Source organism: Pleurodeles waltl, chromosome 4_1 (assembly GCF_031143425.1).
Source record: "Pleurodeles waltl isolate 20211129_DDA chromosome 4_1, aPleWal1.hap1.20221129, whole genome shotgun sequence".
NCBI lineage: Eukaryota > Metazoa > Chordata > Amphibia > Caudata > Salamandridae > Pleurodeles > Pleurodeles waltl.
In genome coordinates this window covers 201,517,042-201,530,698 of record NC_090442.1, presented here as the reverse complement: position 1 = coordinate 201,530,698, position 13,657 = coordinate 201,517,042, and the positions used below count along the sequence as shown (strand labels likewise).

The window sequence follows — 13,657 nt, the reverse complement described above, 5'->3', positions numbered from 1 at the left end:
AGTTGGCTCTGTATGTGCTATTTCAAAGTAAGGAATAGCATGCACAGAGTCCAAGGGTTCCCCTTAGAGGTAAAATAGTGGTAAAAATAGATAATACTAATGCTCTATTTTGTGGTAGTGTGGTCGAGCAGTAGGCTTATCCAAGGAGTAGTGTTAAGCATTTGTTGTACATACACATAGACAATAAATGAGGTACACACACTCAGAGACAAATCCAGCCAATAGGTTTTTATATAGAAAAATATCTTTTCTTAGTTTATTTTAAGAACCACAGGTTCAAATTCTACATGTAATATCTCATTCGAAAGGTATTGCAGGTAAGTACTTTAGGAACTTCAAATCATCAAAATTGCATGTATACTTTTCAAGTTATTCACAAATAGCTGTTTTAAAAGTGGACACTGCAATTTTCACAGTTCCTAGGGGAGGTAAGTATTTGTTAGGTTAACCAGGTAAGTAAGACACTTACAGGGCTTAGTTCTTGGTCCAAGGTAGCCCACCGTTGGGGGTTCAGAGCAACCCCAAAGTCACCACACCAGCAGCTCAGGGCCGGTCAGGTGCAGAGTTCAAAGTGGTGCCCAAAACGCATAGGCTAGAATGGAGAGAAGGGGGTGCCCCGGTTCCGGTCTGCTTGCAGGTAAGTACCCGCGTCTTCGGAGGGCAGACCAGGGGGGTTTTGTAGGGCACCGGGGGGGACACAAGCCCACACAGAAATTTCACCCTCAGCGGCGCGGGGGCGGCCGGGTGCAGTGTAGAAACAAGCGTCGGGTTCGCAATGTTAGTCTATGAGAGATCTCGGGATCTCTTCAGCGCTGCAGGCAGGCAAGGGGGGGGTTCCTCGGGGAAACCTCCACTTGGGCAAGGGAGAGGGACTCCTGGGGGTCACTTCTCCAGTGAAAGTTCGGTCCTGGGGGCTGCGGGTGCAGGGTCTCTCCCAGGTGTCGGGACTTAGGATTCAAAGAGTCGCGGTCAGGGGAAGCCTCGGGATTCCCTCTGCAGGCGGCGCTGTGGCGGCTCAGGGGGGACAGGTTTTTGTACTCACAGTCTTAGAGTAGTCCTGGGGTCCCTCCTGAGGTGTTGGATCTCCACCAGCCGAGTCGGGGTCGCCGGGTTCAGTGTTGCAAGTCTCACGCTTCTTGCGGGGAGCTTGCAGGGTTCTTTAAAGCTGATGGAAACAAAGTTGCAGCTTTTCTTGGAGCAGGTCCGCTGTCCTCGGGAGTTTCTTGTCTTTTCGAAGCAGGGGCAGTCCTCAGAGGATGTCGAGGTCGCTGGTCCCTTTGGAAGGCGTCGCTGGAGCAGGATCTTTGGAAGGCAGGAGACAGGCCGGTGAGTTTCTGGAGCCAAGGCAGTTGTCGTCTTCTGGTCTTCCTCTGCAGGGGTTTTCAGCTAGGCAGTCCTTCTTCTTGTAGTTGCAGGAATCTAATTTTCTAGGGTTCAGGGTAGCCCTTAAATACTAAATTTAAGGGCGTGTTTAGGTCTGGGGGGTTAGTAGCCAATGGCTACTAGCCCTGAGGGTGGGTACACCCTCTTTGTGCCTCCTCCCAAGGGGAGGGGGTCACAATCCTAACCCTATTGGGGGAATCCTCCATCTGCAAGATGGAGGATTTCTAAAAGTTAGAGTCACTTCAGCTCAGGACACCTTAGGGGCTGTCCTGACTGGCCAGTGACTCCTCCTTGTTGCTTTCTTTGTTCCCTTCAGCCTTGCCGCCAAAAGTGGGGGCCGTGGCCGGAGGGGGCGGGCAACTCCACTAAGCTGGAGTGCCCTGCTGGGCTGTGACAAAGGGGTGAGCCTTTGAGGCTCACCGCCAGGTGTCACAGCTCCTGCCTGGGGGAGGTGTTAGCATCTCCACCCAGTGCAGGCTTTGTTACTGGCCTCAGAGTGACAAAGGCACTCTCCCCATGGGGCCAGCAACATGTCTCTGGTGTGGCAGGCTGCTGGAACTAGTCAGCCTACACAGACAGTCGGTTAAGTTTCAGGGGGCACCTCTAAGGTGCCCTCTGGGGTGTATTTTACAATAAAATGTACACTGGCATCAGTGTGCATTTATTGTGCTGAGAAGTTTGATACCAAACTTCCCAGTTTTCAGTGTAGCCATTATGGTGCTGTGGAGTTCGTGTTTGACAGACTCCCAGACCATATACTCTTATGGCTACCCTGCACTTACAATGTCTAAGGTTTTGTTTAGGCACTGTAGGGGTACCATGCTCATGCACTGGTACCCTCACCTATGGTATAGTGCACCCTGCCTTAGAGCTGTAAGGCCTGCTAGAGGGGTGTCTTACCTATACTGCATAGGCAGTGAGAGGCTGGCATGGCACCCTGAGGGGAGTGCCATGTCGACTTACTCGTTTTGTTCTCACTAGCACACACAAGCTGGCAAGCAGTGTGTCTGTGCTGAGTGAGAGGTCTCCAGGGTGGCATAAGACATGCTGCAGCCCTTAGAGACCTTCCTTGGCATCAGGGCCCTTGGTACTAGAAGTACCAGTTACAAGGGACTTATCTGGATGCCAGGGTCTGCCAATTGTGGATACAAAAGTACAGGTTAGGGAAAGAACACTGGTGCTGGGGCCTGGTTAGCAGGCCTCAGCACACTTTCAATTGTAAACATAGCATCAGCAAAGGCAAAAAGTCAGGGGGCAACCATGCCAAGGAGGCATTTCCTTACATCTATAAACCCTCAATGATTACAGTGATTGATTTACCCCGCAGGATGCACCTAATAGGTGCCCCCTGAAACACCTACAAACTGCTAGTGTGCTGACATAAACAGACAAGTTTCTGACCCTGAACACCCTTCCCCCCCACAGGGTGAAAGCCTTTGCTCTTAGGCGGTCAGGAACAAATCCTGCTCTAGAAGGGGTGTTACACACCCCTCCCGACTGGATGACCTGCAGATCTGCTTTCTAAGGCAAGGAAGCGTAATAGGGCCCATATGGTACCTGGGCAGGGGGAAAAAGTAGCTATGCAGGAGGCATGTTGTTCTTGCAGGCGGGTCACACCTCTAGGATGGCCAACCTGAAATGAACACAGCCTTAGGAATTCCACCATCTTCAATGTGGTGGAATTAAGAATTCAGGAACAGAGTGATGCCCAATCCCCAAAGGAAGTGGTGATCTAGGAGGCACAGGGACTCCAGGGGTAAGTAGTCCATTGGCTACTACTCTTCTGTAGGAAGCTGGCTCTGTATACACTATATCAAATTGAGATATAGTATGCACTGGGTCCAGGGGTTCCCAAGAGGCTTAACAGAGGCGAAAATAGATAACACTAGGGCTCTATTTGTGCTAGTGTGATCGAGCGGTTAGGCTTATCAGAGGGCAGTGTTAAGCATTTGTTGTACACACACAAGGAATAGAAGAAACACACACTCAATGACTTAGGTCTAGACTAATTGGATTTTATATAGCGAAACAGGTTTTGTTAATTTATTTCTAGAACCACAAGATTTAGTTTGCAGGTAAGTACGTAAAATGAAAGGTACTTTGCATATATATGATCAGGACTTTGAATAAAATTTACAATGTATATAGTTTTCCTTAAAATGGCAAAAAGCTATTTTTAAAGTGGACACTACATTTTTCAACAGTTCCTGGGGGAAGAAAAGATAGTACAGTTTTGCAGGCAAGTATACAACTTACAGTTCTGATCTCTGGGGGTGTAGGTAGTCCGTCATTGGGAGTTCAAGTTAACCCCAAACGCACACCATCAGCAACACGGAGCCGGCCGGGTGCAGAGGTCAAAGAGGAACCAAATTAACGTGGGCTCCTTTTGAGATAGGGGATACTCTGAATCTGGTCAGCCAGCAGGTATGTACCCGCAACTCAGATGGCAGACCAACCAGGGGGGTTCAAGAGCGCACTGGCAATTCCCTTGTGAGTCGGCGATGGTCGACTCCGCGGGTGTCGTTGGCTCCTTAGTCGCCGTGATGACATCGGGAGTAGTACATAGACGCCGCCTCAGTGCAGTGATGTCAGTTTCGTTTAACGACTTTCCACGCCAAAGTGCAGAGCCGCTAAGAACACTGAGATTGGTGCGCCAGAGCTAAGGACCTGACTGGGGAATCCCTGTCCCTAGAAATCTTTTCACGAGCAGGGAGGATGGGTGGGCCGGTAAGGAATTTGCAACTAGAATATGTCCCTACAGATATTTTGTTACCAAAGGTAAGTAACTTGTACATCTGATAAAGACTTCTAGTTGCAGATTCCTTACCTTAGAATAGATATCCAAGCAATGTCATCCTCGGAGGTGGTCTGCAAACCAAGATCATACTAAAAGTCCTGCAGCACAGAATGACCAAAGTAGCTGCCCCAATGGACCCGACTGTCCAGGCAGTAATGTTTATCAAACGTGTGCTGGGATGTCCACGTAGCTGCCTGGCAGATATCCAGGACATGAACTCCATGTGGCTACGCAGTCCAAGCAGCAGTTGCTCTGGTGGAATGAGCACACAAGCACTCGGGGGGTTGCTTCTTGGCCAAAGCATAGCACATCTTGATGCAAAGAAGTATTCATCGAGAGATGGTACATTTTTGCACCTCCTTCCCTTTTTCCCACCCACATATCCAACAAAGAGTTGATGGTGGCCAGAGAAGTGACAATGTCTGCACCTCTTCAAGGAGGTTCCAATATCTGTCATCCAGAGTAAAGGAAAAAGTGAATAATACCCGGATGTCCTCAAATAATTTGTGATGATTACTTTTCTATAATTTGATTACTGTACAAATCGATTGAGTTGGATACATAGGAATTCACATGTGTGCTCCACTGTTATTTTGTGCTGTGCTTCCTCAAGCATAGACTACTGGTGTTGCCTCCCACTCTAGCTAAAGCTAAAGTTCATTTACAAAAACTGAAGGGAGGAATCAGATCAGCGTGTAATAGCTGGAAATACAAACCATTGTCCCTGCTAGGAAGAATTGCTGCCTATCAAATGGTTATATTACTAAGGATTCTTTATTTGTTCCAGACATTAGTCCTCCACATCCCACATGACTAGATCATAAACCTTCAGTCAATCTTCATATGGCAGTATGACAGACTCTGTTTGCGATGAGGAAAACTGGAAACGACTTGTGTATGATTGACCAGGCGAAGGCATCGGGCCTCATATAGGAAATCCCATGGCAACCTAAACTTGAGTGGACAAAGATGCTTTGCCTCCGGTTCGGGACTATCCTTTGAGCAGCTGAAAGAGGAGCTGACTCTTTCAGAGACTGCTATATATATATATATATATAGCTCTTCTATTTGCTACTTGACCCTGTGAATGAAGAGGGGGATACCAGAGCCTTCACCCCATTAAAAAAAATACCTCTCAAATTCCACAGGAAATAAACAAGCAACATTCATTATTTATAATATGCTCGATGTCAAACAAGTAACTGCCAAAGACATATTCCAGCAGGCTTGGGAGACAGAATTAAACATCACACTAGAGCAGAACCAGTGGGAGGAAATTATGATACGGACTAACAACTTTGCATTCCATGCAAGCGGGAGGGAAGCATTGCTTAATGTCCTCTACAGAAGGCACTACACCCTAACAAGACTGGCTAAAATGAAGGTGGGGAAGGGGATTTAGAAAGGATCCACAGAGGAGAGGTCACTGACTTATATACTCTGTTCGTGCCCCAGGACATTCTGGTCCTCAGTGTTGACCACTTTAAGACAAATAACCAAGTCTGACTTGGCTAGATGCCCCAAGGTGGTTTTACTGAGAAGCCCAGGAACAGATGTCTACTAGATTAATGGAACTTGTGGTAGGCTCATTTCCCACCTCCTACTGGCTGCCAAGCATACTCTTCTGGGACTGTGGGGACAACAGTTGCTATCCTCTTAACATAAGCAGAACAAGAGAATGAGGTGTATCTTGGGTATATGTAACAACTGCTGAAACTAATAAGAGGCAAAGAAAAAGATTTCACCTAACAGTGGGGTCGCCTCTTGGAATATGTTGGTAGAGACTTTAAAGAATTTACCTACCATGATCTCCCAAACAACCCTACTAAATTCTCCCTCATGTATCTCACCCTGCTACTATGATCTCCCTAACCCTTTCCACAAACTCTTCCCTCCTCCATCCCCCCTTTACTCATCCCAAGCCTAAACCCTATTACCATAAACTCCCAATTAACACTTCTGGATTCTTCCCTCCTCCACCCCTCCACTGCTCCAGTCAATCCAACAAACAAACTCACATATCCGCGGCTCAAATTAACTCATAATAATACTAAAACTGTACTCATATTTCCCTTTACTAATCCACCACTAATTCCTTTTGGGTTCCGGAGTAGCGTGCTACTCGCCAAAAAACGCTTAAACGCCTTGTCAGGAGTAGTAAGCGCAATATAAATACTATTACAGTACAGTACCCTGAGTAGCTCTGTGTACTAAAACTTTTAGATACTTCCAAATTGGATGATTAATACACTGCTATCCTAAGCAGCCCACTTGACAACATAAACTGAGCACACAGAGGACTCTAAGACTCTACCATCAGATGGCTCGGGTGGGCGGCACTTAGTGATTAATATTTGTTGTCCACTTCCGGGTCTTCTATGTTCTCTCCTGTCTATCTGTGTATTGCTGAGAATGTACTTAACATGTCAACAAAAACAATTAAAATCTAAAACTGCAACATGCACTTTTAACATTCTTCATTAGAACTGAATTCACAAATAAAATAAATCATTTTGAAGTCACTTTGTGCTACTTATTTTTAAAAAAGAGAAAGATAATCTTCAAGAACATATTAACTGTTTATGAAGCTCAATGAGGACATCGTTTCTACTGCCATACAAACCAATTTGCATCTGCTGTTACAGACAAAAAATAAGAAACATATCTCAGATAGGAATCATAACTTACCTAGATTGCAAGCAGGCTTTTGCTTTCTCTTCCCACTTTTCGGAAACAGTCAGAAGCTCTTGCAGCTCAGCCATTGCCTTCTCCACAGCATGGTGAGATGCCAGCCCCACACCAGAATCAATCAGCTTCTTCATGACATCCAAAGTGACCCTCTGAGGATCTGAAAGAGTCATCCGCACCTCATCCAACCATCGGGCTTGCTGCAGCTCCTGCTTTAGTCGAGGCAATTCGGGAAGTTCAACATACAGACCAGTCCCCATGTCAATTAGAGCTTGCAGTTTACTGGAATCTGGGATCTCATCCATCCTGGCCTCTTGAGAGCGGTCGAAAAACTCTTCCACGTCATCCAAAAGATTCTGAAAAAAGTTATTGCAAAATAATTTACCACATACCAAAAGAATAAGGAAAAAGCATAAAACGTTTCCTAGAGTGCTCTTCAAAAACACCTTATCAATTCAAATATAGTAAAAACCTGCTAATTTGGAAATGCAGACTGTGAGGAGATTACTCATGCATTTTAAACCATTGAGTATGCTTAGTTCATAAAATAAAGTAAGTTACTAATGAAAAATAGTTTTGCAGAGAGGCTCCTTTAAAGTCATATGCTGTGCATTATTCCACCAACTAGTGAATGTCTCAGGATTTTCAAATTTATTTGCACAATTAGTCAAAATTATTACAAACATTAATTAAATTAAAAATACAATACGAGAAAATACATAGCAACCCCAAACGCCAGACTACAGATGCAATTTAATAAACAATCATTTATCAAAGCAAAAAAAGAGACCAAACCTTTTGGGACGCAATAGTCAATATAATCCGGGAAGGGAATATAAAAACATTAACACAATATAGCATATGATTAACAAACATTTAAAAGCATAGTTTAAGAATAAAAGGCAGCCGTCCCTGGTGGACGATAAGTAAGATTAATGAAGTGCAATTATAGCAGTGGACTATGTTTCTACTGGCAACTACTGCGCAAACAGATGAAGTGTCTAGCTGACAATTATCAGAACACTGCAGATGGCAAACAGCAGCTGAAAAATATTTTTAAAAGAGCACACAAAAAGGCAGCAGCCCATATTTGTGCAAACACAGCAGTTCAAAATAGCAAAAAATTGAGAATCAGAAGATTGCATCTGAATAATAATAGGTGCAACCAACCCACCTTCAAAACAAAAGTGGCAGGGCTATTCAAGACTAGTTCTACTACAACTCGCAAATTACCACACTAGCTAGGACCAAGCTGACATCTTAACCAGATCTGAGCCATTATTGTACTGCTAAAACAATGGACAGGTCAATAACTGTCTAAGCCACAGCACTCAACATCATGGTTGCAAATTTTATAAATTCAAAAACTCTAGTTGATAACTGGCATGTCGTTACCTGCAGAAATGTATCAATAGCAACTTTACAGGACCTAATATTTAGTTGTCTAAAAACAGGTAGGAGCCAGTAACATCTGAAAAAAGAGTGAGAAGGATACAGGCATATGATGTGAGAAAGAGACTCTTTGTGGCTCAACAACCCCTGCATAAATCATCCTGTTCACCAGTCAAACATTCATACTCATATGTTTTTAGAGGAATCAGGCCAAGCGGCAGACAAAGTCATTGCATTATGACAGTAAGTTTAGATGGGTGCAATAGATACAATGGCAGTGTTAATGGTTATTAAAATTCAATGATTAAGTGTGCATGCTCTTTTGTGCATATAACCTGCAAGTCATCACGAGCTGACAGCAATCTAACTTGTTTCAAAATTATTTTGGTCATCTTTCTCGGTGGTAAAGAAATTTGAATAAGTGCATTAGCTGTGAGCCCGTCAATCGTGAATTGGCAAAAATTGTGCATTTCAGATTCCTCATCTCGAATGATGCCCCACAGAAGATGCTTCATTGTGACTCCGACTCAGCTAGTACTAGCTTGGCACAAAAATAAAGCAAGCATAAAGCACATAATCTTGGTGAGCCAAATCGAGCTGAATTTGGGCTTTTATGGTGCTAGATAGTAGCTAGAATAGACACCTGTAGCATTTGCATTGCACAAGATTCAGCCAGGATGATTCATGATTTTTGTAAACAAAGAAGCCCTATGTAAGGGTAGGCATCAGTTTGCTATTGATGCCTTTACAGATTGAGGAGAGATCTGTGTCAAGAGATGTTTAAGGAGGATCTGAAAAGCAAAGATGAGAGCATCTTTCTTGACTGACAGTGCCTTCTTTTGAACAGAAGGCTGCCCTAGATCGTTTAACCAAACCCCATGGTATTTGCTTTTAGAGACCTTTTTCTTTTTCTGACCATTGATAAGCCTTTTTCCAAAGACTAGAATCTTACTTTTTGATGCATATCACCACAATTAGGTGGTCAGATGCCACCTTACCAGCATTGGGGCCTACATTGGCACTCGTGGAAAGAGGTAGTCTAAGCCTGATCCACCAGAGGGGCGCATGCTTTGATGACCTTAACTATAGGTGGTAACTGAACCTTCTTTACCAACTTATTACATTGAGCAGATTGCCCAGAAAGCTGGTCAGAGATCGTCTTAAAAGAGCATTATGAGTTTAGCTCCTGGGGGGTGGGGGGAGAGAGAATCGGGGTGGGAGGGCCAGATACTATTTCTACCATAGATTCAAATACAGTTGACTTGAGATTGACTGTGAGTAGGTCTAAAAATGTCAGGCTCTTATCACCGACTGAGGTCCCTAGCAGGGAACCATCTTTGACTGAAATATTCCCTACATTCACTGTCTTCTCAGGCCATACATTTTCATTGGCAGATAGATCACAGTCAAGATTAAACATGGTAGATTTGATTATTTTGGGCAATAGTGGCGTTGGCAAGCACAAAGTTTGCATAGCAAATTGCCAAAATTGAAATCCATGAGAGCGGTTGGGGTCTGGAGGTTCTCCTGCACGTTTTCTTCCGTAAGCTTACATTTAAAAACTTTTTTGATGCCATTGTCTTGCCCTACGATCCTATTTGGGCTCTTAGTCCTTATAGCCAGTAGTTCAAAACAACAGTAGAAGAAGTGAGGGTGAACAAAAGCTACAACCAAGACGGAGCTAGGCCGTCTCAGCAAGGCCTAGGCTCAACCCTCGGTAGCAGCCTCTATGAGATGCTGCACCCACTTTGCCTAACTCACCTTTACTTTTCAGGTGTGGCTCAATGCGACGAAACAGCCAAACACCTCCTCAGGAAGATCTCCGGTTTCTAGCCACCTTCTTTCCAGCCCCTGCTGCTACCGCCATTTTGCAAACTTCAGGTAATAGCGACGGTATGCGGCTGGTAGTGAGGGCATCGGCAGCAGATTATGGAGGGAGGGCAAGGAGGGAGGGGGGTCAGGACCATGGGCCAGTTAAGAGTAGAGCAGCAGCGCAGAGCAAAAGCGGAGCAAGTCAAGCAGGGGAGCAGAGCAGGCGAAAGCTGCACCGGCCTCTAAGCCAAGCACGTCCACATCCTTGCAACTCCCAACCACATGGCAGGCGCCTAAAGTGTCACACTCACTCCAGCCCAAAATCCCAAATGCTCTGAGGGGGCTCAGCGGCCACAGCAAAACCTCCACTAGGGCCTGCTGCACCGGACATGCTCCACCAGACCTAGCTGTAACTCTCCCCACGTAGCCCCACTCCCTTGTTGCGGAGACCGCTGCTGCTGCCACTTCAGGACTAAGGCACTGAGATACCGCCTTCTTCAGACATCAGTGGAAAACAAAACAACAAACTATTGCTGGATCTGGAAATTTCTGCAGTCTAGCTAATATCTTTTTGCACATCGACCAAAGGAGTCGTTGACATGACTCACTATGATAATTAGCTTATGCCTGCAATTTCTCAGTACAGAGTCGCTAGGTTAAAATTATTTTTGTCACATCTGTTTTGGTTAAGTATGTTAAATTTATTTTATTTTTTAATCTATGAAGCTTGCAAAACCTCCACTCCTTTACAGGGAAGTTGGGAGGGTTCAAAAGAATCTAAAGAAGTTTTGAACTTTAAAACTACTATTGCAGGTAACTGTTTTTTTTTGTAGTGTAAATCTGTTCTAGAGTCACCTGCTGTGGAACAATTATGTAACATAAACAGATATTAGTGGAGGTGGGTGAAGCACTGGCAAACATCTTCTGCCACACCCGTTTCCCATCTTGCATGAACCTAAGGCTGGAGGAGGCCAAACTGAGGCTGCAGCAGCAACAGCTATCCCTAGACAGGGAGGCCTTGGCAGGGAGAGAGCCAGAGGCAGAGATTTGGGTTAGCACCCCATGGTGGCAGCAGTATATTTGGTGGACTTAGATCTGACCTAGCCCCAAGAATTGGGAAAGAAGGCAGACAAATGGGCAAGAACAAGGGTGAGCAGAAAAGCTCACACTGGGGGTGGCAAGGACAAGAAAAAGAAAGCAGGTAAGTCTCAGGGAAAGGGTGGGGACAAAACTAAAACTAACGTCTTCATCAGGCTCACAAAATTCCTTTGGGGGAGGGTCCAAATCTTCTTCACCTTCCCACAACAAAAAGCCTTGGTGCTACGTCTGTAGGAACAAGAAGCATAGGTCAGGGGACAGCTCCTGCCCTAAGAAAATCACCAAACCACCCACCACTACAGCCCCCACCTCTACCACGAGTTCCCCTAGTAACAACAGTAGTGGTGGGTTAGGCAGCAATAGCAATTCCAAGTGTGTAGCTGGGCTCACTTTAGGAAGTGTGGTGGGGGCTGGCTTAGTTAGGGAAACTACTGAGGCTGTTTTAGTCTCAGATGGGGGCATGGGGTTTGCCACCCTGGCTGCCTGTCCCCTTAATATGGGTAAGTACAGGCAGCTGCCCTTGATAATGAAAATGTCACTTACCCAGTGTACATCTGTTCGTGGCATCAGTCGCTGTAGATTCGCATGTTTTGCAATAGCTCGCCATCTGGTGTTGGGCCGGAGTGTTACAAGTTGTTTTTCTTCGAAGAAGTCTTTCGAGTCACGGGACCGAGTGACTCCTCCTTTTGTCTCCATTGCGCATGGGCGTCGACTCCATCTTCGATTGTTTTTCCCCGCAGAGGGTGAGGTAGGAGTTGAATTGTAGTAATAGTGCCCATGCAATGGAGTGACTAAGTATGTACCTATTTAAGGTGAAGGTAACTTCCAAACTGCTACAGGCTCCCGGGGAGGCGGGTGGGCACATGCGAATCTACAGCGACTGATGCCACGAACAGATGTACACTGGGTAAGTGACATTTTCAGTTCGATGGCATCTGTCGCTGTAGATACGCATGTTTTGCATAGACTAGTAAGCAGTTATCTCCCCAAAAGCGGTGGCTCAGCCTGTAGGAGTGGAAGTAGTTTGAAATAATGTTCTTAATACGGCTTGACCTACTGTGGCTTGTTGTGCGGATAACACATCTACACAGTAGTGCTTGGTGAATGTGTGAGGCGTAGACCATGTGGCTGCCTTACATATTTCTTGCATTGGGATGTTTCCTAGAAAGGCCATGGTAGCACCCTTCTTTCTGGTTGAGTGTGCCCTTGGTGTAATGGGCAGCTGTCGTTTAGCTTTAAGGTAGCAGATTTGGATGCATTTAACTATCCATCTGGCTATACCTTGTTTTGATATTGGGTTTCCTGCATGAGGTTTTTGAAATGCAATAAATAGTTGTTTAGTCTTTCTGATGTTCTTTGTTCTGTCAATGTAATACATTAATGCTCTTTTGACATCTAATGTATGTAGTGCCCTTTCAGCTACGGTATCTGGCTGTGGAAAGAACACTGGAAGTTCCACTGTTTGATTTAGATGGAACAGTGAAATAACCTTTGGCAAAAATTTAGGATTAGTCCTTAGGACGACCTTATTCTTGTGTAGTTGTATAAAAGGTTCTTGTATTGTAAACGCCTGAATCTCGCTTACTCTTCTTAGGGAAGTAATGGCGATGAGAAATGCAACCTTCCAGGTTAGGAACTGTATTTCGCAGGAGTGCATGGGTTCAAAAGGTGGACCCATAAGTCTAGTTAGGACAACATTTAGGTTCCATGAAGGAACAGGTGGTGTTCTTGGTGGTATAATTCTCCTAAGGCCCTCCATGAATGCTTTAATGACTGGTATCTTATATAGGGAAGTTGAATAGGTAGTCTGCAGGTATGCAGATATTGCTGCAAGGTGTATTTTAATGGAAGAGAAAGCCAGGTTAGATTTTTGTAAGTGAAGCAAGTAGCCCACTACATGTTCTGAAGTTGTGTGTAAAGGTTGTATTTGATTAATATGGCAGTAGCAAACAAACCTCTTCCATTTACTTGCATAGCAGTGCCTGGTGGATGGCCTTCTGGCTTGCTTTATGACTTCCATACATTCTTGGGTAAGTTGTAAGTGCCCGAATTCTAGGATCTCAGGAGCCAGATTGCTAGATTCAGCGATGCTGGATCTGGGTGTCTGATCTTTTGGTTGTGTCAACAGATCTGGCCTGTTGGGCAATTTGATGTAGGGTACTACTGATAGGTCTAGCAGCGTTGTGTACCAGGGTTGCCTTGCCCAAGTTGGTGCTATCAATATGAGTTTGAGTTTGTTTTGACTGAGTTTGTTTACCAGGTAAGGAAGGAGAGGGAGAGGAGGAAAAGCGTAAGCAAATATCCCTGACCAGTTCATCCATAGGGCATTGCCTAGGGACTGTTTGTGTGGGTATCTGGATGCGAAGTTTTGGCATTTTGCGTTCTCCTTCGTCGCAAACAAGTCTATTTGAGGTGTTCCCCAGAGTTTGAAATAGTTGTTCAGAATTATTTGGGGGTGAATTTTCCATTCGTGGACCTGTTGGTGAT

At 45.0% G+C, this 13,657-nt stretch overlaps 1 protein-coding gene across 5 annotated transcripts in view; it reads right to left on the bottom strand.

Moving 5' to 3' along the window:
• The window catches only part of KDM5A (lysine demethylase 5A), a 610,286-nt gene that overhangs the window by 240,546 nt on the left and 356,083 nt on the right, over nucleotides 1–13,657 (bottom strand). For all 5 annotated transcript variants that reach the window (XR_011202239.1, XM_069228130.1, XM_069228132.1 and 2 more), the window contains one exon: nucleotides 6,869–7,224. Coding sequence is in view for 4 of the 5 variants with exons in the window: in XM_069228130.1 (XP_069084231.1) it covers nucleotides 6,869–7,224 (356 nt within the window). In the remaining variant the exon portion in view is untranslated. The remainder of the gene's footprint in view (nucleotides 1–6,868; nucleotides 7,225–13,657) is intronic.